General features: G+C 42.3%; 1 protein-coding gene across 1 annotated transcript in view; it reads right to left on the bottom strand.

Moving 5' to 3' along the window:
• myo10l3 (myosin X, like 3) overlaps positions 1–25,670 on the bottom strand; it is a 53,721-nt gene that overhangs the window by 11,590 nt on the left and 16,461 nt on the right. The window contains exons 3-21 of the mRNA XM_080478410.1: positions 18,233–18,391; positions 17,376–17,563; positions 17,011–17,145; positions 16,638–16,762; positions 16,508–16,521; positions 16,345–16,429; positions 15,641–15,747; positions 15,141–15,270; positions 14,097–14,215; positions 11,144–11,290; positions 10,590–10,690; positions 10,142–10,208; positions 9,422–9,514; positions 8,388–8,456; positions 6,265–6,347; positions 6,068–6,176; positions 5,116–5,196; positions 3,025–3,149; positions 2,701–2,815 (exon numbers count right to left, since the gene is read on the bottom strand). Coding sequence (XP_080334536.1) covers positions 2,701–2,815; positions 3,025–3,149; positions 5,116–5,196; positions 6,068–6,176; positions 6,265–6,347; positions 8,388–8,456; positions 9,422–9,514; positions 10,142–10,208; positions 10,590–10,690; positions 11,144–11,290; positions 14,097–14,215; positions 15,141–15,270; positions 15,641–15,747; positions 16,345–16,429; positions 16,508–16,521; positions 16,638–16,762; positions 17,011–17,145; positions 17,376–17,563; positions 18,233–18,391 — 2,052 coding nt within the window. The remainder of the gene's footprint in view (positions 1–2,700; positions 2,816–3,024; positions 3,150–5,115; positions 5,197–6,067; positions 6,177–6,264; positions 6,348–8,387; positions 8,457–9,421; positions 9,515–10,141; positions 10,209–10,589; positions 10,691–11,143; positions 11,291–14,096; positions 14,216–15,140; positions 15,271–15,640; positions 15,748–16,344; positions 16,430–16,507; positions 16,522–16,637; positions 16,763–17,010; positions 17,146–17,375; positions 17,564–18,232; positions 18,392–25,670) is intronic.

Raw genomic sequence — 25,670 nt, forward strand, 5'->3', positions numbered from 1 at the left:
CAGCTGAGGCTAGCAGATGAGCTGCTCTCCCTGACAGCAGAATGGAGCAGAAGGGAAAAGTGGCAGTGAGACTGCAGGGTGAGTGCTGCTGCAGAGCCTCATTGTGTCCGGGCGTCCTTCCTGAGCATTTGCCTTCTGCTGCTACTGCTGCTGCCACTGCATTGGGAGCTCGACTGTGTACAGGCAGAAAGGCACAGAGAGGGAGGGGAGGGGATGGGAGAGGTATGGAGAGGAGGGATGAAGGGATGAGGGGGAGGGATGGTGGCTGGTGTCCAGATAGAAAGCCACACCCCTCCTTGCTCTCATGAAGGAAGGGGGGAGGGGGGGGGGGGGGGGAAGTTTTGTTAACCCTTTCTTCACTCCTGGAGACTTTAGTACTTTCTCCATCAGACATCCAGGAAGCTGGAACTTCTCTTAGATTAAAACAGTCACTAAAGATGAACATACAGCACTAACATGGCTTCATAAAAACATAATCAGATTTAGTCTGATTATGGTTACAGGCCAGAATAGCTGAGGGTTTATACGAGACTATCTGTATCTGGCCAGCAGGATCATCAGTCTGTGAGGGGGGAAAAGACCTTTTAGTGACAATGTGTGCTCGTTTGTGTCCCAGATGTTCCACTAATCAAAGGCTCCAACAGCTGCAGCCCGGCCTGCCTCTGTAAAGTCTGTGAGAGAGGAGGAAGCAAACTCTTCGTCCACATCCTTCCCTCGTCTGTAAAATAAATGGCTCACAATCACACACATACACGCACAGATACACACAATCCCTGCAACATCACCCAGGCTCCTAATTCTAGGCACACACACTTCCTCTGCACACAATCGGCACGTATATAATTACACACAGATTGTTTCTCCAAAGGAAATGTAGCCCCCTTCCCACAAGCCACACTACATTACCATAAACCCCAAAATGTAGTGTTGCCATTAAAAACACAGGCACATGCACGGAATATCACATACTCAGACCTCACAATGCATTTTTTTTTGAGAGGTTTGCTTTTGAAAAAATGAAAAAAAAACCTTTTTCTTTTTCAATATATACACTGACTAAAGCGAAGCAGACAGCAGAGTCAGCCAAACGTCAAAGTGCTGATCCTGGAAACACATAGTTTAACCTGCAGAGCGGATGTATTGCAGACTTCGCAGCGACTCCAGAGATGTATTCTGTGTGCATGTGTCAGAAATGTAATATACATAGGCATGCACACGTTAGTGGTTCTGATTCAAAAAAGGAACCAAACATGTGGCGCACATCAACCATCTTTTGTCTTGTCTTTGCTCTGCACACACCATGTGCGCAGCTGACACTGCTCACGGTGGCCTTGCCAAATTGGGAATTACAACCAAACTGTCCAAAAGGGTAGCAGCAGACTTGTAATGTCTCCGTAATTTAACAGCCACACAGCAAAACCACAACCAAGAGCAGGAAGTGACAAAGGGTCAAAGGCGGATTTAGCAAGAGTTCAAAAGAGCTCCATAAAACCTGTTTCATTTTGTGTCGTCTTTCCCTTTTTTCTTGCCTTTTATGTAGAGTCTAACAGGTTTTGCTGTCCAGATTGAGCAAGTCATTTCCAGTTAATCATTCAGTGACAAATAGATCTGGTGGTTTGAAAGGGGGATTGATGACAGTTTGAATTAAAGGGCCGGAGAGACAAAAAGATGAGCATCACTGAGAGCTGTGTTGCAACAAATGTAAATGCCATCCTATATTTTCAAAGTTTGGAGTAAGAAATGTGACTTCCATTTAACCTCTGTGCTGCTGCAACATCTAATCACTGCAGTCTCCCTCCAAATCGCTCGCTGGGAGTTTAGTTTATTAAATCAGCAGCTCAGTGAGTGTCAGGAAGCTCGAAGTCTTCCAGCTACAACAAGGCTGCTTCAGGATTACTGTAAGCCCTCCCCCAACCTGCAATGGGTTACAGTTACAGTAACAGTGTCAGGGATTTCAAGAGTAACCAAGTTACACTGCGGTTGTCAACAAGAGAGCTGCAGTTTGACCACAGCTGGTCAAAAAGATCTCCCGGACATGAGTCACTGCCACAGTGGGACACATTAGCAGCTTGGGAATGGAACCAGCTTCACGTCCTGTGAGACATTTGGTTTCAGAAGATAGCAGATTAAAAGTTTTACTGTGATTTCTTTTAAATCTCGACAGATCAATTATTTTTTTAAAGGAACTGTGATAAAAATGTAAGGTTAATACTTTTATTTGTAACTTTTCATGCAGATTTGCGAGAGCATGCACTTGACCCACGAGTGCGCTGCAAAGTCTTCCAGGAAAACTGGACATTTCACCTACTAATCCTTCAGCATGCCCAGCTGTGTTCATGTCTGTTTTAAGACTGCCACTCTGTCGTGCCCAAGTGTGCATGTCTTTGTACTTGCGTAAATTACTACAACCGGGGGGGACAAAAATCTGTTCACACAGTCACATTAAGAGACACCAGTCTCCCATTTTGGAGACAAAGAACTTGTCCCCACCAACTTAAAGATTACATTTCAGGATTAAGACTTTGTTTTCTGGATAATGTTAGGGATGAGGGTGAGGTTTCGTGTTATATAGCTAAGTTGGGATAATGGTTATGGTTACACAAAGTACCCAGAGTTTAAATCAATCCAATGTCCTTTTAAGTGACAAAAACAAGTCTGGGCCTGTGGATGAGCGAGTTCATGTGTGTTTACGTGCTGCACCTTTGTTTTCCCCAGCTGCCACTCTTTCTTGGTTTTGTCATGAAGACTGAGAAGCTCTGAGCAATTCTGCTTCTCATCCCCCAAGTGGATTTGGTTTTTCAGGATCATCTTGTACCTGTGGAAACACATACAACCATGACATAAATTGACATATTTGCACAAACAGAGCAGAAGCCGATGAAAGCAACTACAAAACAGTGTGTCCCACAGCATTTCACATGTAACACTTTAATTTGATGGCTTTTTTTTTTTTTTGTTGATTTAAATGTTCAAATTCTGCTGTTTCCCACAGTGTTTCGTGTGACTCTGCTTTATTGTTCTGACCTGCTGTAGAAGTCCGTAAAGGTTCTACGAACAGGAAATCCAGCTCTACGTATCTTCACAGTTTCCAGCATCCCAGAGTATCTCAGCTGATTCAGGACAACGTCAGGATCAAACTGGTTGGCCTTCTGTAAATCACAATGAAAGAAGTGTAAGACAAGTTGACACATCAAGTAATTTCTATTCAATTGTAATGAATTTAACACCACCAGATCATTGATTCCAGGAGATTTTTTTTTTTATTTGTAACAGCTGTGTTTGCATAGAGAACTCAGCACAACTGGTGTTTTGATGTCAAAGTACACATCTATCCATCATCTTCTACACCGCCTTGTTCACTTTTAGAGTTATGGGGCACTGGAGCCAATCCGAGCCGACGGCACGGGATACCCTGGACAGGTTTCTAGTGTGAAAGTATGTGTTCCCTCAGAAAGAAAAAAAAAAGCCCTTCACTGCAGTTAGTATGAGACATGAGGCAGCTAAATAGTGCAGGCACACCTATTTGAGTGCCCTCACTGCTGAGTTGAGTTAAACTTGAACTAAAAAGTAAATTACTATGTTGAGTGCTATCATTTTACATTAACAATCAGGTTACAAAAAAGGAAACACACACTATCCAAGGAGAAACCTGAACAGTGTTGAGCAAGACCTTGTCAGACGGGGGAGGCCCGTTTCCCTGAAATAATCAGCTGCTTTGTTCGCAGCTCTGTGTTACCAATAATCCTCCGGCTTTCTTATCAGGGACGATCTGTGATGTCTGTCGCCCCTCGACACAAGCTGCCCAATCTCTCAAGCCCGTACGAAGGCCATTTGTCACCCAGAGGGCACACAGTGCTGGATAAGCCCTGTACAGGACCACAGCATTCCACAGTGTGTCGATCTAATTACAAGCTAATGCTACTATGCATGGAAACAGACTTACTTGGATAATATAGGCACTTGCATGCTTGCATGTGTTTATGTACAAAATCACACATACACACACACCCATATATAAAATTCTCTGAGATGTGATCCCTGCTCTTGAGCATAAGATATAAGCAGCTGAGAGAGCTACAGCGTGGTGAGTTTTTTCAATAAAAAACAAGCCGACTCTTCCCTCAGTGACAGTGATTTTATGTAAGGCAAGTATATATCTAAATACCCAACATACTATTTGTGCGTTAGTGTGTCTATGTGTATATTTACATGCATGTAATCATGTCAGAGGATTGTGCATGCCATCTTGTCATACTGCAGGATTAACAGAGGCATGGCTTGTTCAATCTTGACCAGCCGAAGCTAGGTGAATGAATGTGGGGCGGAGCCAACAAGAGTTGGGGGGGGGGCAGAAATAAAGGCAAAAGAAAAAGAGGTGGGTAAAGAGATAGAGAGTAAGAGGACAACAGTGTAGTTTCAATACTAACAAGTAAGCGAGAAGGTGTGGAATGACGCAAAAAGAGAGGAGGATGGTAAGGAGTCGAGAGCAGAGGACAATCACGACACAGTGTGCAATATTAACAGTAGCAAAGAGGATGACACTACACCGCAGCCATTCACAGGGAAATTACAGAAAACCAACACTCGCCACACATGTGGTAATCAGCAGTGGAGGTGGAAAATATATGTCCTGCACGCAGCACCGCGGCCACATTACTGTGGTCTTTTCTTAGCATTCCACTGATGCAGTCAGCTCAGCGAAGCATCAGCCAAGAGGCTGCAGCGTGAGGGACCAGCCGTGACCTTTGACCTCTGGTACAGAACCTAGAGTGACAGGAATGTTCTGATACACAACTCTTTTATGTGAGCAAGTACAACACACGTATTTGTATGAAAGCAATACTGCAGTACGAGTTCAGTAGTAATGAAGAATTGCTGTGAGAAAGGGAAAGAAGCCTTTGTCATTGTGGATCATTTATATGACTCTGCAGTGATCAGTGTCAAATAATGTTTTCACGCTTGGAGTCATATGAGCATTGAGGCAAGACCAATAGCGGCTCTGAGCAGTAGCTACTATGAATAGCATCAAGGAGCTTTAACTTTGCAGGCACTGACCTTGACAAGATCTGGCAGGGTTACTAACATTTTTAGGATAATGAAATTTGCATGACCTACCTTGTCCATGTTTGGTTTGATGCAGCGAACAAAAAAGGGGTTGGAAACACTTAGTGTGGCCATCAGGGAATGGAGAGAGTCCTGAGAGAACGCAGCAACCAGAGGAGAGAAGTCAAGGTGGAGAAAAAAATACATTGTTACCATTGATTTATGTTTATGTGTGGTTTACTTTGCAAAGAGGAGACAGCCAATAAAATGCATTTCTTACTATGTGAACAAGAATAAAACCTACAAATCAAACAAAAGCTTACTTTACTTTTTCTTGATTGGAAAGTACAAGTGTGGGCAATATTAGCTTATAAAGTATCAAAAATAAAAGTAGTGAGTATATTTAGTTTGAGACTGTTCACCTCTTGCAGAATTACTTCTATAAAGCATAGAGGATGCAGACATAAATATACACTCAGAGGACCCTTGAACCTCTGAGTCTTTCAGCCTTGCTTGCCTCAGACAGTCTGTCTCCAGCGAGGCCTGGCCTGGCAGTGCTGAGCGTGATTGGCCCCTGGTTGGCCCCTCTCTGCCCAGCCATCAACCCTAATCCCCTGGCTTTAGGAACTGTAGGCCAGGGCAGCCTGCCAAATCCTCCCCTGCTCCTTCTCTCCACACTGCAGTCAGAAAATGCTAAGCTAAGTCCTCCACCCCCAGCTCAGTCCATAACCACATATTTCACACAGCCCATCACCCATCATCGGCTACAGATCAAATACACAGGCAGGATTCTCCTCCTCTTCTGTGCCGCCATGATTTAAGTCTTCTAACTTTTCATCCGAGCCCTCGCGCTCACACTCATCACGCCAGGATAACAAGCGCAATGGTAAGGGTTAAGTGAGCACTCTACGCGGTAGCACATGCCTGGGAGACAATTAACCCGTTGTCAGTCTGATGACATAGTCATACAGTCATGAGCGTGGAGCTGCGAGAGAAATGTAGGTCATGGAAATTTCTGTCTTACCCGAAACTGAGAGCTGACGGTGGGCTTGCGTCGGGCTGTACCCATCTTTAAGGTCTCGTCTCCATTTCGGCTGCCAACACGCTCAAAGAGGTCATAGATGAAGTCAAGCCTGCAGGCAAACAATGCAGAAGTGAACGTGTGGCTGCAGACAGTTGCTTACAGCGAGTATCAAGAGCAGAAGTGTGCACGGCGCCTACCTGCTGTCTTTCAGAATAAACAAGATGTCGTCTCTGAAAGTGTCTCTGTTCTTCTCAAGGATCCCACGGACATCGTAAAGCACCTAAACAATTGAAAACAAACAAACAATAAGGAGGAATGAAGCACTTAGGGTTATGAAAATGCATAAACAGTTGTGTAAGCTAAGAAAAAGACATAAACACTGTAAAGTAAATAAAAGCATACTAAATTTGAAAAGATCTGCCGATTGTAAACCAAGATGAACAAAGTATTACTTATAAATGTCAGTTCCTGCTATCCTGAAAGTGCAATGTAATATAGTACACAAACAATTAATGTTTTGGTATGAGCATAGTATTCGTAACTGCAGGATTTGATCCTGATACAATAAGACAGTTTGTGCAGAACACAATTAAAAGAAACGCTATGAGTTTGCATAAGTTTAGAAAATCAATGTAAGTACAGCTTCTGCACATCAGACTGCCACACGTGTGAAGGGGATAACATGCATGGAAACGCGGCATTGTATCATCAAGTTCAAATCTAAAACACTGCATGGAGTAATTCATTAGATCAGATTAGTGCACATCGGAAAAAAAAAGGTCTCTTTGTTTACTGATGTGTACATAGAAACTAAGCATCTGTACTTCATGTTCACACACATGGCCTTCGTGCGACTTGAGTGATTTACAAGGCTGAGGCTTGGTGTGAACAAAAACGAGGGGGGCGGGCCTCGTGAGATGTTGGTGCAGTCACCTGTTGAGTTCTGCTCAGCCTTTGTCTTAACAACACAGCATTCCTGCGCACACCACTGGTTCACTTTAATTCACTTATAGCGAAAATGCGGGTGCACATAAAATACTCCAGCTTTTTGTACAGTGTGTTGATGTTGCACGCATGTGCTTCTATTCACAGCTTTGTTTGTATAACGTCGCCCAAACACAATTCCCATCCCCCACTCCCAAAACCTCGAGGCTCATGGGGAACCATGAGATCCTAACTTGACGACACATGTATTTATAAATTGCAGACAGTCTAATTACACTCCACCGCTCTCTAAAAGAAACAGACTCATACAAAAGGCTCTCTGTGCCCGTCAGTTTCAGGTTTGTTAATGAGGATGCTCTGGTGATTCTGTTGAGAATTAAGTTTGTTAAGGGATGTTACCCACAGTTCAGCGCAGGAACTGTGCTAAAGGCAGCTGATCCTACACAGCAAACATGTTGGTCTGTCTAACATGGTATTTTCAATATTGCTTCTCCGTTTAGTTGTTTTAAGACACTAATATTGAAATTCATTCAATTCATGTGCTCACGGGACATAGTGAGATTTTTGTTTGTGTCGATGTTCACGTTTGACAACAGGGAACTTAACAGAATTAGGTGCATTTCTCTGGGCTTCAGGGATAATCAAATCATTTGGAGGATGCTATGATTTCCTCAACCAAACTCCCAGCAACAGGGGCATTAACAGAGGGAGCTTTGAGGGGAAGCAAGTCTGCACAGTAGAGAGAGAGAGAGAGAGAGAGAGAGAGAGAGAGAGAGAGAGAGAGAGAGAGAAACAACTGGCTGCCCTGCCTGTCCTCCCTGGACGGTCATTACCATAGTCATCCTTGCCAAGCTTGTGACTGAGCTACCACTACGATCACACTGAAGAGGCCTTGTCTTCAGGCTGGCTCCATAAAGCCATTCTTTATAAATGCCCCACATCCTTGACACCACTCTCCCCTTCAGCCCCATTCAATCTCTGCATTTGCCTCGCTCTCCTGATCTCTTTTTGCCCCTTTCCTACACTTTATCGTGGAGTACTCTCTGTCATCGTGTCACCGAAGGCAGCTTTTCTCCTGACTCAGGGAAAATGACACCAGTGGGGGGCGGGGGTGGATGGGGGGGTGAGTCAACGACATCCTGTAGAAGATTTTGCCCAAGACGTTCCAACTCCATTCAACAACTACCTCACTTCCCCCAAACTAATAAGTAAGACATTTTACTGTATGTAGCTGTTTCTGCGTGCGTGTGTGTGTGTGTGTGTGTGTGTGTGTGTGTGTGTGTGTGTGTGTGTGTGTGTGTGTGTGTGTGTGTGTGTGTGTGTGTGTGTGTGTGTGTGTGTGTGTGTGTGTGTGTGTGTGTGTTTTGTTAATTACCTCTCCAGCGTAGTGCTTGATGCCAAACTGGTGGTCAGTCACTCTGGGCTTCACATAGTATGGGTTTGTCTGGCAGAAGGACCAAAGAGACCACACATTTTTAGAAATGTTGTTCATATTCATTTGATTGGCTGTAATAACATTAAATACCCCCACTAGGTACACTGAGTGCTCAACTGCATGGTTAGTCACATATTCAAGGCTACAATAAAGTTTATTCTCTTATTAAAATGATTGTAAAAGGTTGAATTGTCTAAATTTAATAAATGAAAAATGTGCCTCGTAGTTTTCCAATGCCTAACTTTAGATCTACACGAGTAAGGTGCAATTTGTGAAGAAACCAGATGGAGGGATGCTTCCTCTGCAAAGTGTAACAGGTGTGACACCTACAGGCACGCACAAGGACCTACCCACATGACTTCCACTTTCAAAGTACAAATGAAAATGTTTTCAATCACAGTAAAAATTGAATAACAGATATTAACATTAATGAATAAATATATCTACTATGGTATCATATGATGACTGTATTATCAGAAAGTTTGATGATGATTCTTGCATGAGGTGAAATTAATAATCCTGGGACGAGTTCCAGAATGCATCATCAGTGAGGGGAAACACCTTGGGGAAAGGTCAGGTAAGTTCTCAGCTGTCCCTCTCTTGTTTTTTTTTCCGTCAGCTTCCGTCAGCTATTGTGAAGTCTGACGGCTTTTCAGCGAGAACAAAATGCTGATCAGACCTGGAGAATGGCCGATCACATTTCAGTATTGTGTTTGTACGTGAGAAGAGAGGGAACACGGGAGTGTGTACAAGTGCTGCACAGATGTTCAGCACAGCAGGCGTTTCATCAGCCAGGACACAGTTTTAACTCTTTGAGGCTCTCTGGATTGGCGGGTGGTGAAGGCATTTCCTCAACAAGGAGTTAAGGAGCTTTGCAGCACGGATATGGGTCATTTTTATGGCTTTGTGAGGGTCTGCCTCTGGAGCTGCTGCATGAGTGAAAGAGCCACGCCAGTGTCTGCGTATGGACTCACTGCGTGTCGGCTGTGCAGTTTCTCCAGAAGGGTGTAGTCTGTGCCTTTGGGGAAGCGACTCTCCTCATTGATGAGAGCCAGCATGCCCAGTTTCTAAAGGGAGAGACAGACACAGAGGAGCAGAGAGGGAAATACTTACCACAGTCATGATGGAACTGGTTATGATCCTATTGGGGCACATCTGGCAGCTTTTAATTTAACAATACATCCAGGAAACGGAAAAGCAATTCATTCAATTTTATTTTATTTTTAAAAACAGGGTTCACTGAGCAGGCAGGGGGTTTGGCAAAACGGGTCCGAGTCACATTCCTGAAGTTACACACAACCAAAACTAATGCTGCAACAATCATCTAATACATTTAGGAGTATATGTAGGGATGAAAGTGTGTTTTCTCTCCCCCTAAGCTTACTTATATGTGATTTTGAACCAAAATTCTTTCCAACACAAGCCAGCCTCAGTAGAGGCTCAGTTTTAACGTCATTATAACTATGGTGGTAAAATAACACAAATTGTCTTCATGTTTTACTTCAACCATATATCTGACCGCTGACTGGTGTTCGTTCCTGTGCAAACAACGTGCAAAATGAGACTCTGTAATGATAGGCTGGGAGATGGGAGTCAGTGTGAGCACAGTGTGGTGTCTGGGTCAGCCCTGCTCTGGCTGGTGGTTAGTGGTCAATCCTGGTGATGACTTTGCTGTCTCAGGGTCTGACCGTTACCTTCTCGATGAGATCCAAACATTCAGCATTATCCATCCAGTCTATGGCTTCCCACTGGATCCCCTCCCTGTCAAGATAAACACACACACACAGGCACAGACGCGCACACACACACACACACACCATAGTAAGATGTGTAGAAGTACATTCAAGTACAAACGATTGGGAGGACACAATGGCTGTATTATCCAGTTTGAACATGTGATGAAATGAGCCATGTCTAGGATACTGGCCTGTTATGCCAGAAAACAACTGGCTGTGGGAGAAACTGAGCCAAATCCAAATGTCTGGCACTTTGCCTATATCGTCATGAGGTTACTCATCACCCACCCCCAGCCCTATATCTCTCTGAGGAATGGTCTCCAGTGCATGAAAACCTCCTCTTCTTTTTTTTTTTTTAAAGCATTTACCTATACACAAGCCTGAGATGTAAATTAAGATAACTGACCTGTTGTACTCTAGTTGCTCCAATGAGAATATGTGCTTGTTGAAATATTCCTGGAGTTTCTCGTTGGCATAGTTGATGTTGAATTGTTCAAACCGGTTCACCTGCAAAATACAAAAAAAAAAAAAAAAAAAACAACACATAACATTGAAGTCAACTCTACTGCAAGTTAAAGACACCCTCCACACATTTAACACATTCAAAACAAAAAATCTGTTTTAAATAAAGTTTCAATCTGTTCTGTTTCTGCGAAAGAACAGATGGACACAAGCTGTCAACAGTAAAAATGTCTATATTTAGTCACGGTAGGTTTGAAACAGTGAAACCACATTGATTCACGTGTTCTGCAGAAAAATAACAAATCGTCATCATCAGGATCCCTGTGCATGTGGCTAATTAGCAGTGATGAAACAAGCCAAAAATGACCTTCAGACCTAAGCAAAACGAAAGAAAACAAGCAAAGAACAAGAAAAAATACAAAAGAAGATAGGGAGAAAAAGTCGCTGTAGCTGCGAATGAACGAATCTGAAAACGAATTCGAACAAGTGGGCCTTCACCTCAAAGTTTTCAAAGCCAAAGATGTCCAGGATGCCGATGGACTTGAAGTTGTCTTTCCCTTTGATCTTCTGGTTGATCCTCATTATGATCCAGGAGAAACACTGAGAGTAAAGCGCCATGGCCACAGAGTCCCGCGAGTCCACCGCCTGCACATCGTGACACAAGCAGATGAAGGATACCATCAACAGCAAGTCAGGAGCAGAAAACAGGGGAGAGGAAACTTTGCCGGCTGGCTCCGAAGCACAACATTTACCCACACTGCACACATATCATCAGTTCTATCAGATGGTGGTAAAAGAGGTTAGACTGAGCGAAATGTGTGACCGTTTGATTGATGGCGTGTGTGAAGCCTCAGCGACGTGTCCATAAAACATATAGTGGTTTGGAGACAAAAAGATGGTTTATGCCAGCGTCTGACTGTTTTCACAACGCACATCATTTATCACCGACATATTTGAAGGGCGATGCACCGCAGACAGTATGTGATATGTTCCAAAATCGGAGTGAAAACAAAGACCAATCAGAGTTTTGCACAAACTGCTGTCTCTGAGGTTTTATTTCCTTTTGCAAGACAAAATGTAAAAACTAGTCAGCACACAGAGGTGATCGCAACTTTTCTGTTTCTATAGTTCAGATAGATCCATTCTACTCTTTTACCCCCTTTACGTTTTTAGTTTATTTGACAACCAAATTTATGAGTTCCTACTTTACAGTGGACTTTTTTCCTACTTTATTGATCCCTCTTCGGGAAATGATTTCCCTGCATTTATCCCACCCTATTTCTAGGAGCCTTGGGCTGCCACAGTGCGGCACTCAGGTAGATGCTGGGGACCAAGAGTCATGCTCACAGATCCACAGTGGTGACCTGTCAGCTGTGGGATTCGAACCTCAGACCGCAAGTCTTCTCCCCTAACCTGGAGACCACGACTTCCCTACTGGTGCATTATTTCTGCATTTAAGAAACATGTAAGAAAAGACAATTTAAGACATTTAAAAAAAATCTGACTGTCCATAAATAACTTCCATTGGACACTGTATCCATCGTAACATTTAGTAGCACGCAATGTAAGGTAAAAGCAAAAAACATATAAATTAAACTGAGGTTGAAATAGTAAAGCTATGTTTAAAAAAAAAAAAAAGAAGCATGACAATGGAAACCTTTTAGGTTTGTTGAGGAAGAAAAAGAATCATCATAAAGTCTCCAGTGACTAAAGATACCTTTACTCCGATTGACATGATAATGGCTGCATGGTGATGTAGTGGTTTACATTCTTGCCTCCCTGTGAGAAATCTCCACTTCGAGTCTGGACTTGGGGCTCTTTTAGCATAGAGTCTGTTCCTTTGGGTGCATGGTTTTTCACCAGGTATTTCAGCCTGTCCTCACCGTCCAAACACATGTTCGTTAAGCCAGTGTAACTTATTCCGAAATTGTTGATAGCTGTGTGTGTGTGAGTGTGTGTGTGTGAGTGTGTGTGTGTGTGTGTGTGTGTGGCCGTGTGTGTGTGTGTGTGTGTGTGTGTGTGTGTGTGTGTGTGTGTGTGTGTGTGTGTGTGTGTGTGTGGCCGTGTCTGCGTGAGTGACTCTCTCCATGTTTTTGGCCTGTCCAGTGTCTGTCTTTTGCCCAAAGTCAGCTGGGATCGACTCCAGCACCCCGCAACACTCGGTGCTATAGAAGAAAGATGAGCATGATAGTCACTTCGATAAGTTACGCTCATCATTTATCACTAAAACAACCATTACCTGCTGTTCTCCAGCTGCCATGAAGTCAGCCTCACAGCCAGACATTCGTCTTTGTATGAATATAAAAGCTTGCCAGCTAAACTTCCTGCATACATACTGTGCTTGATTTGAAAACAAAGCAAGAGCGTGGCAGTCATTACTGTATTTGGGACAACAATGCTTCTGTGCTTTTGAGCAATCTATCATGCCCAGTCACCTCTTGCAACTAGCGGGTGTGAACGGAGCAGTGGTGGCTCCAGGATCTCCGTCACAGGGGTGAGAAGAATGGCTGTTTGTCCAGGATGAGGGGACGGAGGGAGACTGGGGGGGGTTACTCAAGGCAGTTCTGAGGGGGAGTGACCCCTGGCTGTTGGTGAGACGAAGTCATTCTTGCAGACTCCAAGACGGGAATAATGAACTCTATTAAGAGACAAGTTGCTTCAAAGGCCAGGCAGAACAAGCAGCAACAGGGTGACAGCACACGGCCTTTGTCTGCTCATGAAAAGCTGTCTTGTGGCTTTCGCAGCTCTCTGATAATAGTAAAGGTCCGTCCTGCATATATGCTGACATTTATGAGAAGAGTGGGCCAAGAAGAATTATGTCATGTGTCTGAAAGTTCTTCTGGCCTATGGTGGCAAGGATAACACACACAAATAAAGTTTTATGAAATATTCATATTATTCACAGACTCGGCGCGCAGACATTTAAAGCAGAGAGAGACTTGAGTGAGTTATTATCGCCACGTCTTGGTGCCTGGCTGCACTGCCTCCAGATGAGTAGGACTCTGACTTCACCCCCCTAGTCATTGGGACTATTGTGCTTTTGACTCAGATCACTATCACGATGGCTTTATTGTGCCTGGAATCTGGCAGACAAAAAGCAGGAAATGGCTGGGAGTCACGCAAGGGATCTGGGGAGGCATGCGGTGGCGAGCAGCAGAGAAAGTCTGTGTGTGTGTGTGTGTGTGTGTGGGTGCGTGTGTGTGTGTGCATGTGCGTGTGCGTGTGTGTGTGTGTGTGTGTATCCAGGATTGGAGCAGGGATAAGTGGGCAGAGGGCATAACTAATTTGCATCCACACTGTGTTTCAGTGTCTTGATGATGATGATGAATTGACAGCACTCAACCCCAAGACTATACACTGACATCAGAATGGAAAAGCAGCAAAAAAAAAATCTGGGATTGTTTTTGTGTTAGCTGTGTGATTCCTGCAATGATGGCTGATGTGTTGTTACCTGCTCCACGGTGAGGGGGGAGCAGATCTCCTCTCCTCTGAGGATCATAGAGCGTTGGGTCAAAACCTCTGACAGCTGGAAGGAGTCCAGACCGAGCAGGTCGCTGACGTTACTGACCACTGAAACACACACGCACACCTACATTATCGTGTATGTATTACTAATGCAGACCACAGACAGTGCAAGTAACTCCAACTGATGTGAAACAACAGACGTGACATATAGACGGTGATCCTATACAGTCGTAGGAAACCCTACTCTGTTAGCCAGGCTGTGGTGTTGTGCAGTCACTGTAGTTCACAGTTTCTTTAGAAAAGGGGTCAGACTCAGTGAACAAAGGAGTCTCAGGCTCATGTTACAGCCTGTTCGGGGCTCTGTCTGCATGTACAACGTCAATCAAACTCAGGAGAACGAGACATACTGCACATTGGTCCAAAGTTACAAAAGCAACAGTTCTTTGCTTCATAAAGCAAATTATACCCACAATAAACTCCATCAGACTTGAATCAGAAATGCTTCTCAATAGAATTTCAGTGATTTTCAAAGAAGGGCAGTGGTTTCTAAATCATTTACAAATGCTGATGACATGTATCAATAATTATGGTAAACAACAAGAGTCTGATTATATATTGACATGACTTTCATTTCAAATCATTTTTTGGTTGGAGGCAAAACTTCTTAATGGTTTACTCATTATTTTCATTATTTTCATGGATGTTCATATGTAGTCTGCAACTGTCAGAACTTTTAAAGTGAAACTCCTTTTATGATTATAATTCTTCTGCAAAAAATATAATTTAAAAAAAAAGAATTCATAGTTTAACCCTGTTCTTTTATGGGTTTGCTCAAAAAATGAAAAGATAAAAAAAAAAGTAAAAAAACATGTTGAAAAAGGTCTGTCCCCTGACATTAAACATGGCAACTTACAGTATTTGATTCTACTCCACAGCACTAACCACATTTAAGCAATTGCAACTTCATGAAAGTCAATCAAACACACTGCGTAGCATATCGGTCTTATTTTAACTTAATTCCTTCTTTTACCTCCTTTGGAAGTGATTTGAGCTCCACCAGCAGTCATGAACTCAATATTGCCCATCTGGAGGACAGCAGACAGCAGCTTGAAAACGTCTCTGATCTCCTCCTCAGTGAACTCCATCACTTTCAACGCTTCCTGCAGGAGAATATCAAGATATCCAGCATGTCAACACTGAAGAATCATCTAGAAAGGCCAAAGCTTCCTCGATCACAACAGATGAATTGGACAATCATTGGTAGTGTGTTTAAAAATAATTTACCTTCAAAAGCCAACATGGCAAAAAAATTACAATCCTGTGTGTGTGTGTGTGTGTGTGTGTGTGTGTGTGTGTGTGTGTGTGTGTGTGTGTGTGTGTTTGTTCTAGAAATGAGGCGTCGGACTATTATCCCAGTGTTATAAATATGAAAAAGGGTTATGGCGCCCTCTGGAGCACAAACAGGAGATATACAGTTTAAAAAAAAGAAAAGAAGGTATGGTCGCCTTCTAAAAAAAATCTGAATCTTACCATGACACTGTTAAAGAGCTGCTTGTCATCCAGACTGCTGTCCTGCACGCAGCCGGACTGGCTCAGGTAGTGGTAAGCCTCGGGACCTTCACACAAGAGGAACGTGTCTGCAACACACACAGAATGATCATAAAACCTCTTAACTAATGTGGATGACGCAGGGACACAAAGTGCTGTAAACAGAAATAAATAACACAGTAAAAAACTTTAAAAGACAAATAAAGTGATTACAATAAAAAGCACAAAGATTGCATAAAGTAATCAGCCCTTGGCAAAAATAAATAAATACTACAGAACTGACATTTAAATCACTTTATTCAGGTGAAATATCACATCACAAGTAGGACAAAATGGATAGAATATTTGTAAGGAAGTGGTTGGAGGCTTGCCTGCCCATTATCTAAACACTGATCAAACTTGTATTTCTCTACCTCTTGCTGGACGTTGCAACCTGACGTGAACCTAATACCTCTGCTGATTCTGAATTTAGATGATGACATAAGTGTTTATTTGGAACAATAAAAAAGTATCAGTTCTCACATTCACATCAGCTTACATGGTACCAAAAGCCCAAGAGAAGACATGGGTTTTAAGATTTGATTTAAAAGCAGATGAATGAGGTGTTTGTCTGTTAGTGCAGTGGTAGATTAGCGTTGATGAAAACCAATGCGGTTGGTTACAAGGTGAACTCTGTACAAACCAACCTCGGTGGTACTTGTCCGCTCCCGCTAACAGCGAATAGAAGATGTGATAGTTTCTTTCTCCCGGATTCTGTCGAACCACTCGATTCTTTAAAGGAAAAGGTGGTTAATGCGTATTAAACATAACTTAACTTACTGAACACTGAACCTCTGAACACAATGTTACCTTTTCCAGCAAATCTGGTCGGTGTGAAGTCAAGGACGACAGTGAAAATGAAGCGGTCACACATCCACAGGAGAACATTACAAAGACGACATTCATTTGAAGCAGGTGTGAGTAAATGTATGAAGGATACAATCAATGATGCAGCCTCCCTGGATGTTTCCATCCTGAGAAAAGTGGAGCTGTATGAACTTCCCGAAGCGGCTGGAGTTATTGTTGTACACCGTCTTAGCATTGCCGAATGCTTCCATAATGGGGCTGGAGGTGGAAGAAATAAAATCAAGCAACTGTAACAATCTAGAACTATCGAAATGAAATGTAATGGCTTCATGTGGCGTGTTAATTAGTGCACATTAGTCAGTTGCTTAATAATCACATGAATTTCATAGAAGAGTTCAACAAATGGCTGTACTGGAGTTAATAATAAGACAAATGAAGCATTTATCCCATCTTATAATAACCTAAAACAGACTTGATACCATAATTAATGGGGGTGCATATGGTACCTGCTCTGGACGAGGGCCTGCTCAACCCTGGTGGTCCTCTCTGAAAGAGGCGTACCAGCCGAGTTCTGACTCATCACTGACAGAAACTTCAGCAGCAGCTTGGTGCTCTCTGTCTTCCCGGCACCACTCTCCCCACTGAGGAGGCAAAGACACCAAGAGGAGTACATTCATCGCCAACGGAAACAGTCCCTGTGATGGCTGCACATTAGAGTTTTGGGGAAACGTGGTCATTTTTAAAAAACAAGTGTTTCATGAAGAAAACCTCAAAAGAAGACATAAAAATCGCTCATTTTATATCGTGCTTGAGTTTCTTACTTCTCCCAAATAATTTGTCATTGTTCTAAAAAAAACGAATAGGTCCTCACCTGATGAGAACACACTGGCTGTCGTGTCTCTTCCACAGGCAGCGGTAACACTCGTTGGCCACGGCGAAGATATGAGGAGGCAGCTCCCCCATCTGGTGTTTGCTGTACAAGTCGACTGCAATGCCGTCATACAGGCCAGAGATCTGCTTATAGGGATTTACCGCTGCAAGAATTGACCCTATGTTGGTCTGAAAGAGATTAAAATATATATATATATTTAAAATTCTAGGATGTAAATATGCAGATCAGTATCAATGATTAAAAAAAAACAAACAACAACACAACATTGGAATCAATGTGAAAGTTTAATGGATCCACTCAGTACAAAGTACCTGGGGTTGGGGACTCTCTTTCACCACTGCCTGTGTCCTAGTTTGCAGTGAGGCTGATCATATTTTAGGATCTACCGGTCCTGCTGGAGTAATGCGCTTTGGGGGAAAGTGACTCACAAAAGTGTGTTTGTGGGTCATCATTCCACAATGATACCGCTCTGCGACGCTATGCAGACAGAGCGGGTGAAGCCTCTGAGATGAGATTAAAAGATAGGATTTCTAAAAACATAGCTACCATGTGTCTCTGGGCAGTGATTATTCCCATAAAGCCTGGATCGTGTTTCGTGGGAATCTCAGTGTTTTATTGTGAGAGTGCCGGCTGGGTGAAGCAAACAAAACCGAGATCCAGTTCCACACCCACAGAGGTTCACTTTGTTCTGGGGTTTATCTCCATATTCTATGTCGTTTATTTAGGGGTTGTTGGTTTTTTTCTGTTTGCTTCTCCTTCGCTTTTTTCCAGAATCACACAAAATCACACAGTCCATCTGTAATAAAATGAGCGAATGCTCACAGACGAGGACCTACATAGATGTTGTCTTCCTGATAGCGAAGAAACAGATTGTGCATGATGGCGGCTTCGTGCAGCTCTGTCAGTGTGGACATGTCTTCAACTCCATTGATGCTGCTGGGGTGCATCGGGGACACCGTCTCCCTGCTCCGCTCATCCTTCTGTAGGTGGACAACCTGCAGACACACACACACACACACACCGCTTAAGTATTAGTGATTCCATGCAAATAAAAATAAATTAAAGAAACGTCCTTAGTTAAGTACACCATGACCACACGGTGACGACAGGCACTCAATTGTCATCATCGGTTCAACTATTTGATTTTTCAACTATCTACTCAATTGATGTAATGTCACAAAAAAAAAACAGCCCCACGCCCCCCCAATCTCATTGAAATAACAATTTTTATCTAGATTTGTCCACTAAAACTCAAAAATCTGAGTATATAAAAGTCGAACATATAGAACCAGTTGACATTTGTCATGTTGATTATTTCAAATGTTAAAACTAGTTTACCTAATGCGGTGAGGTATTATTAAACATCCAGGTCAATAATCAATGTGGTAAGTGGATGATGTCCTCCCACTATTAGTAAACCTTTGCTTTTAATCGAGATTGCTATTGATCATCGTGGTGCTGATCGGGTCGCCTTGGGTGCGAAAAGGTTAGACAGCCAAACATGAATCAGAGATTGTGCTGCTCAAGCGATCAATACATGTTGGGAGTGTTTCAGGATTCTAATACGCAAGAGCCGAGCGAAACAGCACGGCGAATGTCTTCACCAAACCAAACCAAATACCTCATGAACAACGTCAATTTCTGAAAGATCTGGGCAGGGAAAGAGGTTCATGATGTGAATCAAACTCCTGGCACAGCATCAGTCTCACGCAGCATGCTCCGGTGGCAGGCAGATCCAAAAGATCACACAAGCGGGAAGAACTGAGATAATAATGAAAAGAAAAGGCAGACTGAATCCCTGATGTGTGCCTGTCTGAGCCTGCTGCTGACATACCTGACAGGCAAAGAACTTCAGCCTAATTCGTGTCTGGACGTCTCTTGCGGAGCCGTCCAATTCACTTCCTCCTTGCTTTACAGTAAGTCTTTCACCGAGCGACAGCCCTGCATTGAGACAGCAGCAGCAGCAGTGGAGTGAGCGGGATGTCTGGAGACGCCCTTGTTTTGACATTCAAAGTAAGTTTTTTTAGTGTTTGAGAGGTAAAAGAAAGGAGGAGATCTGCCAGTGCGTTTGTGGTGAGAGTGAAACAGAGAGACACATTAACCAGCAGCGAGCCACAGAGAGAGACTTTCGGGCTATCAGACCCCTAATGCACGAGACACGGGAGGAGATAAGTAGGCAGACAACGACCCAGTTGGTCACTTGATGGGAAGTGGTGTCCAAATCAATGCTGATGGACACAAGGTTGGGATTGTGGCGTCCCAGTGCATTTACTGCGGCCTCCCCTGGCAGAGACGAGAAGGTCCCAGCTGGATGTCAACATTGGATTGCAGAAAAACTGCTGAGTCAACACAGCCTCGGGGCCTCTGTATCAAGTGCTAGAGAAAGATTTTAAAGGCCAGAGTTCATTGATTTAAGTAATGAGTCGGAGACAAACGTTTTTTTGTAAAACAGAGATCAAGGTTTCGATTGAGAAACGTACATATTTATGTATTTAAACTGAGTGACTGTCTTTGGTCATTTCTGCACTTGTTTACCTTTTCTCCAAACTACCAATAGGAAGTCATTTAAAATCAGACAATTCATTGTTACATAAATGTGTTAAACAGTAAGATGGGTGCTGCTGGTGCAGGAGTCTGAGAATCAGTGGAGACATTTTGCTTCTGCACTTTTGATTTTCAGTCTTTTTATTTTTGACTGGTCTCTGTTGAAAAAGAGACCTCAGTCACAATGTGATAATCGAGGTGAACAAAGATCAAATAAACATTTTAAAAAATATCTCACTTAGAGTTAGTGTGTGGATTTCTCTTTGATATATAAAAAAGAATTAGCAAAACATTTTTTAGAAAATGAAACAGTAGTAATAGTAGTGTGTGGCAACAACATGAAATTCAGAGTCCTGTAATTTGTTAGATAGTCTCAAGAACACCTTTAACCACTAGGTGGCAGCAAAACATGGATTTAATCAAATAAATAATAACGCTTATATTTTGGATTTTTAATTTTCAAAGTGCATTTTAGATAACCCCCACACACACACACACACGCACTTCAACACCACATACAGACCTAGAAAGCCATACAATTCTTTGTAAATATGAATAAATACTACTGCATAAAAAACTGATTATATCATAACGTGGCAAATATAATATACATTTAATTATAAGTTTATGATAAAGAAAAAAACATTTCATGCTCGTTGCAGGACATTTTTCCATCAGCTCAGAGGATAATTGTTAAAAATGAACACGATGTTATTTGAATGTTCAAGCATAGACAGAGTAACATGTACAGACCATAAAAGTAAAGAGAAGTGGATTCCAGCTATAAAAGCTTTTAATGAGGTAAAGCACTCATAAGGGTTATCTCAAGCTGAGAAGAAATGCAGAGTTAGATAATAGAGTTAGATGATAATGCACCAGCATAATCACTTTATAGTGCCAACAAGTTTGAAGAAGATTTTGTTAGTGTGTGTGTGATTTTGCTTGATACAAAACACTGTTAAACGCTTTAAATCCTCATTACACTGTGTGCAGTTTCTATCTGTTATATATTCATAATTTAAATAAACAGAATGTTTTTAGAACTCTTTGAAAGTGAAAGGATAAGCCTGCTGTGAATTGGTACCATTTCAGCTTTAGATGACCATTAGACAAAGGCTGTATGCTGAGAGACGTGCACCACAACAATGCAGTCATCATGTTTTTGTGTTATTTAGGTTTGTAAATGGATGAAGTCCTTTGGGAGAATAGCAGCATGGGCGCTGATGTCATCCTTTGAGCAGAAGATTGCAGATTTGTGGCCAGATGTCTCTAAACATTTGTCTTTAACCCCGCCCACTCCTCTGGCAAAGTGGCCCACAGCCACCACAGTAGTGACGTTGAAGGTGGGGAGGGGGAGACTTTATTGAGGAGGATTTATTGCCTGTTCGTTCAACTATTAGTTATTCTACAAAAAAAAAAAAAGAACAATCACTTCCAGTATTGCATTTATTGTAGGTTTGACGTTCCTATTCCAACAGTTGAAGACTGTATATAAAGACTTACTGGACATTTTGCACAGAAATGTCTCAAAAAGGACACAGACACTTACTGTACTTACTGTAGGACCCCTGCCTATGTGTGCATTTTTCACATTCCCAAAGTTCAAGTCCAAAGTGGCGTTGAGGTGGCCAGGAGCAAAGTTAATACAGGTTAGCACCCACTGAGAAGCAGAGGGACTACATTACACTCTCAATTTCACCTCAAGTTTCAGGTCAAGACAACAAATACAGCTCCGGCAAAACACACAAAGAACTGCAAACATAACACAAGAATGTATCCCTTCACATTCTTGTGTGTAGCAAGCACAAGTGTAAGTGCCCAGTGTTTATCCATTCCCACATCACGTTGTGAAGGCATTGATTCTGATCTTCTTTAAATAATTTACTGTTCAGATGTCACGGCGCGAGCCTCTGGGACTTTTTCAGCCTGAAACATCAGAGATACTCCAAGGAAACTGAACCACAGTTTTCAGTATCAAAGGATGCTTCACATTCCTCTGTTTTACCCCACCGTGGTCTCGGTTTCATTGTTGGTAACATTCCTGTAAGATAAGTCAACAAGGACTGTCTTTACAACCACAGCACGTCTCTTCAATGTTCATCAATCTTCTTGCACTTTAGTTTGTGTCCGGACCGTCTCTACCTCTGAGTAGATGAAGATAGAGATACCCTGCTTTTTAATGTTTCCATTTCAGTCTCTATGAGCCCTATGGGGTGCAGTAATGTACTGTTTGAGTCCATTATTACAGTCAGTCCTGCAAACTGGAACGATTTTCCTCTGTAAGCCAGCGTCATCCCATGTGGCGCTACGAGCAAAGTCCAACACATCAACTGGCCGGCTGAAAACTGAAACGGACCGAATTATCAAAGTAAGTAAAGTTGTAAAAATGTAAGAGCAAAGCGTAGCTTTTCAACTAATTCACCCTGAAGTCATCTCATCAAGCTCTCTGACAATTATCGCGGTGGTCGTTCCACAAGAGGACACACAGCCTCATCAATGTTAATGATGTTGAGTGGTGTGATGACGGCTGGAGACTATTTCACGCCACTTACATGTGATTCACGATTGATTAGCAAAGTAGTTTGCTGTACGAATCAATTATTACCAAACAGAGCTGGCGTTGACACTACTGAGCTGCCCGGTCGGCCACGCGGCTCAACACGAGGCAACAAGAGAAAACAACAAGCGACACTGGAAAGTAATATTAGAAACTGTTTTTCTTTTTCTCATTGATGATGAAACACTTTGAAGTAACGGAGCTTGAAAAGATTAGTCAGTTATTTCCGCAGCTTCATTCGTTTCATTTATCTTCAATTACAAATCGGTCTATAAATCTGCATGTTTTACATAAACCTGTGGCAGCTGGCGAAGACTCATCCTGAAACTGTTCAAATTCAATGAGCCCATTGATCGAACGATCTGTCGTCTTCAAGCAAAACCATCATCTTAACCATCCTCTTCTTCAAGTTTCATCTTGCAAATCAGAGCTGACACTTGACGTTCATCAATGGCGAAATTAACAAATTAACCTTAAAGTCGGATGCTGCGTTTTGTCTCATGTTGAAATTTTATCTGAATGACTCCCTGTATTTTCAGAATAGAATATATTGTTGAGAGCTCTTTGTATAAAGGCAGAATGAGAAGGAATATAGAAAGCCTGTCATTTGTCTTCACTGCATTTATATTACATGATAACAGTTTTAAACTTTTTATCCCCATTTTATCATGATCTTTTGAAAACTTGCATAGATGAGGGCATGCTGGTCCCCCTCCCTTTTTTTTTTTGCAAATATCCCCACTTCCTCTGATTCATTCAAAAATCCCACCCTGACCAAATGGCAAAATCATACAAAATACTCAGTTTGCTGGTTTTAAATTTAAAAAAAAAAGTTTTCAATCCTTTTGTGATATTTTTTAAAGTTCCTAATTGATCAATCAATTTTCAAAAACAATTAAAAGTAAAAGCTGCATCATTTCAAAAAGGAAAAAAAAATCATTTTTCCCCCCATTCACCATCATCACTTTGGACAGATTGTGAATGAATTGAAAAGAAAAGAAATTGTGTTTTGCTAAAATATTATAAAGCAAACAGGAGTTCATCTTTTTGTTCACAATGTAGCAACAGTAGCAGAGATTTTAAAACTTTGTTGCAGCTAAACTGCCTTTTCCTTTCCGCTGCCTCCTCGCAGAAACCACACCCTGCTGCTGGGCTTTGTTCAGTCCCACTGAATATTCACGTGGAGGTGGAGTCGGAGTCGGGCGGTTTGGCTCTCACCACTTATGGTTTACAGTTGGGACATATTCAGGCCTTTAAGAGCAACACATGGGCACGCACAAAATCACAGCCCTGTTCGTACAAACACAGTCTTGTTTGTCCCTCTGTTTTTGCCTGCCTCTCTTTTTTCTTTCTTGTTCGTAGTCTTTACAGTGACTCCATCTGCTGCAGGGGGATCCCGCCCAGACCCCGGAGAAATGGGGCGGGGGGACTAAGGGGCGGTGGTGGGAAAGCAAAATACCATTATCAGGATTATACATTATAAGCCACTTCAAAAGAAAAAAAATAAGAAAAATCAGGTAAACATATTCATGCTGTTATTCCCAAATATGCACTTATCTATGTACAATCCTATAAACGTGTGTTTGCTTAATGCACAGTTGTGGTTGTTTGAATGTGTTATTTCTGTGAGCTCACTCATGAATGCGCATCACTCACATAAAAGCTCACATAATGGCTCCATTGACTAATTATCCAGAAAAGACCGAAGGGGCATCAATGACCTATTTCTACCCACAGAGACTGTATGTCTACAGGGGGCTGGACAGCTTTAGCAGTCACACTTGGTCAGGGTCACATTTCATCTCATTCACTGGGACTGGAGAAAATCTTGATACTAAAACAAACAAATACTTGGTATTGAGACTAATTATCGACATGGCTGAGAAACATGACTGCTTTTAGGTAAAAGTCAGAGGCTGAGTGAAGGTCATTAAGGGCCATCCTCCTTTATCCAAATCGCCAAAAAAGCCAGAGTATTAGAAAGTGAAAATTCAGATTTTTCTTACTTTGACAATTTATTTCCTGAATAAATCATCCTGACCACAAGTGACACATTTTCCTGTTTTTCCATGTATAGGTGTCATCAGTATTGTGAAAGTTACTCAAAAATCTGGAAAGGACATGTTTTCTCGAGAAATGAAATGCTCGCAAAGGGGATGCAGTTTTATAAAGTGACGCGAAAGACATCTTTTATTACAATTAGCAAAGGCAGCAACAAAAGTCTGAAATCAAAGTTTTATCCCAAAACAGTGGAGAAAAACCTGCAAAAGCAACAAGCCCACGGAAACCTCAGTATTTGTAAAGATGTTATTAATTTTATAACAGTAATTTCCAAAGGAGGGTGGTGTTATAGTAACAAGATGCTTTTATCACATGATAAACTCAACAGTGGCTGTCACCTGATAAATTCTTAACTAGGAGTGTTAATGATCAACACATTATTCAGTTGGACAAATGAAACATCTCAAGCAGCAGGTACCTAGTTGAGATGACAGACTGTCTTCCAGCATGTCTTTAGATTTGAAGATAAAACATTTATTCTTAATTCAACTGTGCACAAAATTCACATCCACACACATTTATCTCTGTCATAATGTGTCTGTTGTATCGTACGTGTCCACTCAGGTCCACTGTGTGCGAAAACAGACAGTGATGAATGAAGATATGATGGTTCATGTGAGAGGAGCCGGCTAAAACCGAGGCCGTGTGGGTGAGGATACTCCGCTCCTGCTCCCTGGAGTTAGTGTGACCACTGAAGCAGCAGATAATAGTATATCCCACCCGCTGAGTGGACAGCGCTGCCACAATGCATTTAGAAAACACTCTCGGACATGGTACACTGACATTAAAACACAGGAAGCAAAGACAAACCAACAGACAACACACCCACATGTAATACTTTGATCCCAAGTAGTGTCGCTGGATTAAATAAATGATAGCAAGTAGATCCGGAAATGCCAATAAACCGCTGAAGAAATGTCATCTGGTGGGATCAGGGATCGCATGAGGTCAGCCAGAGATCCTGAAGGTGGAGACGGTCTGTTTCTCAGCCGCACATTCCTGTCATTCTGGCTGCCGACTCGTCCGACTGAGAAACAGAGGAGACTCCCATATGTTTGGTCTGATAACCAACATGCTGAGCTCACATGTCAAGAGCATGTGAGACAGTGGGG

This window comes from Lipophrys pholis (genome assembly GCF_963383615.2).
Source record: "Lipophrys pholis genome assembly, chromosome: 13".
NCBI lineage: Eukaryota > Metazoa > Chordata > Actinopteri > Blenniiformes > Blenniidae > Lipophrys > Lipophrys pholis.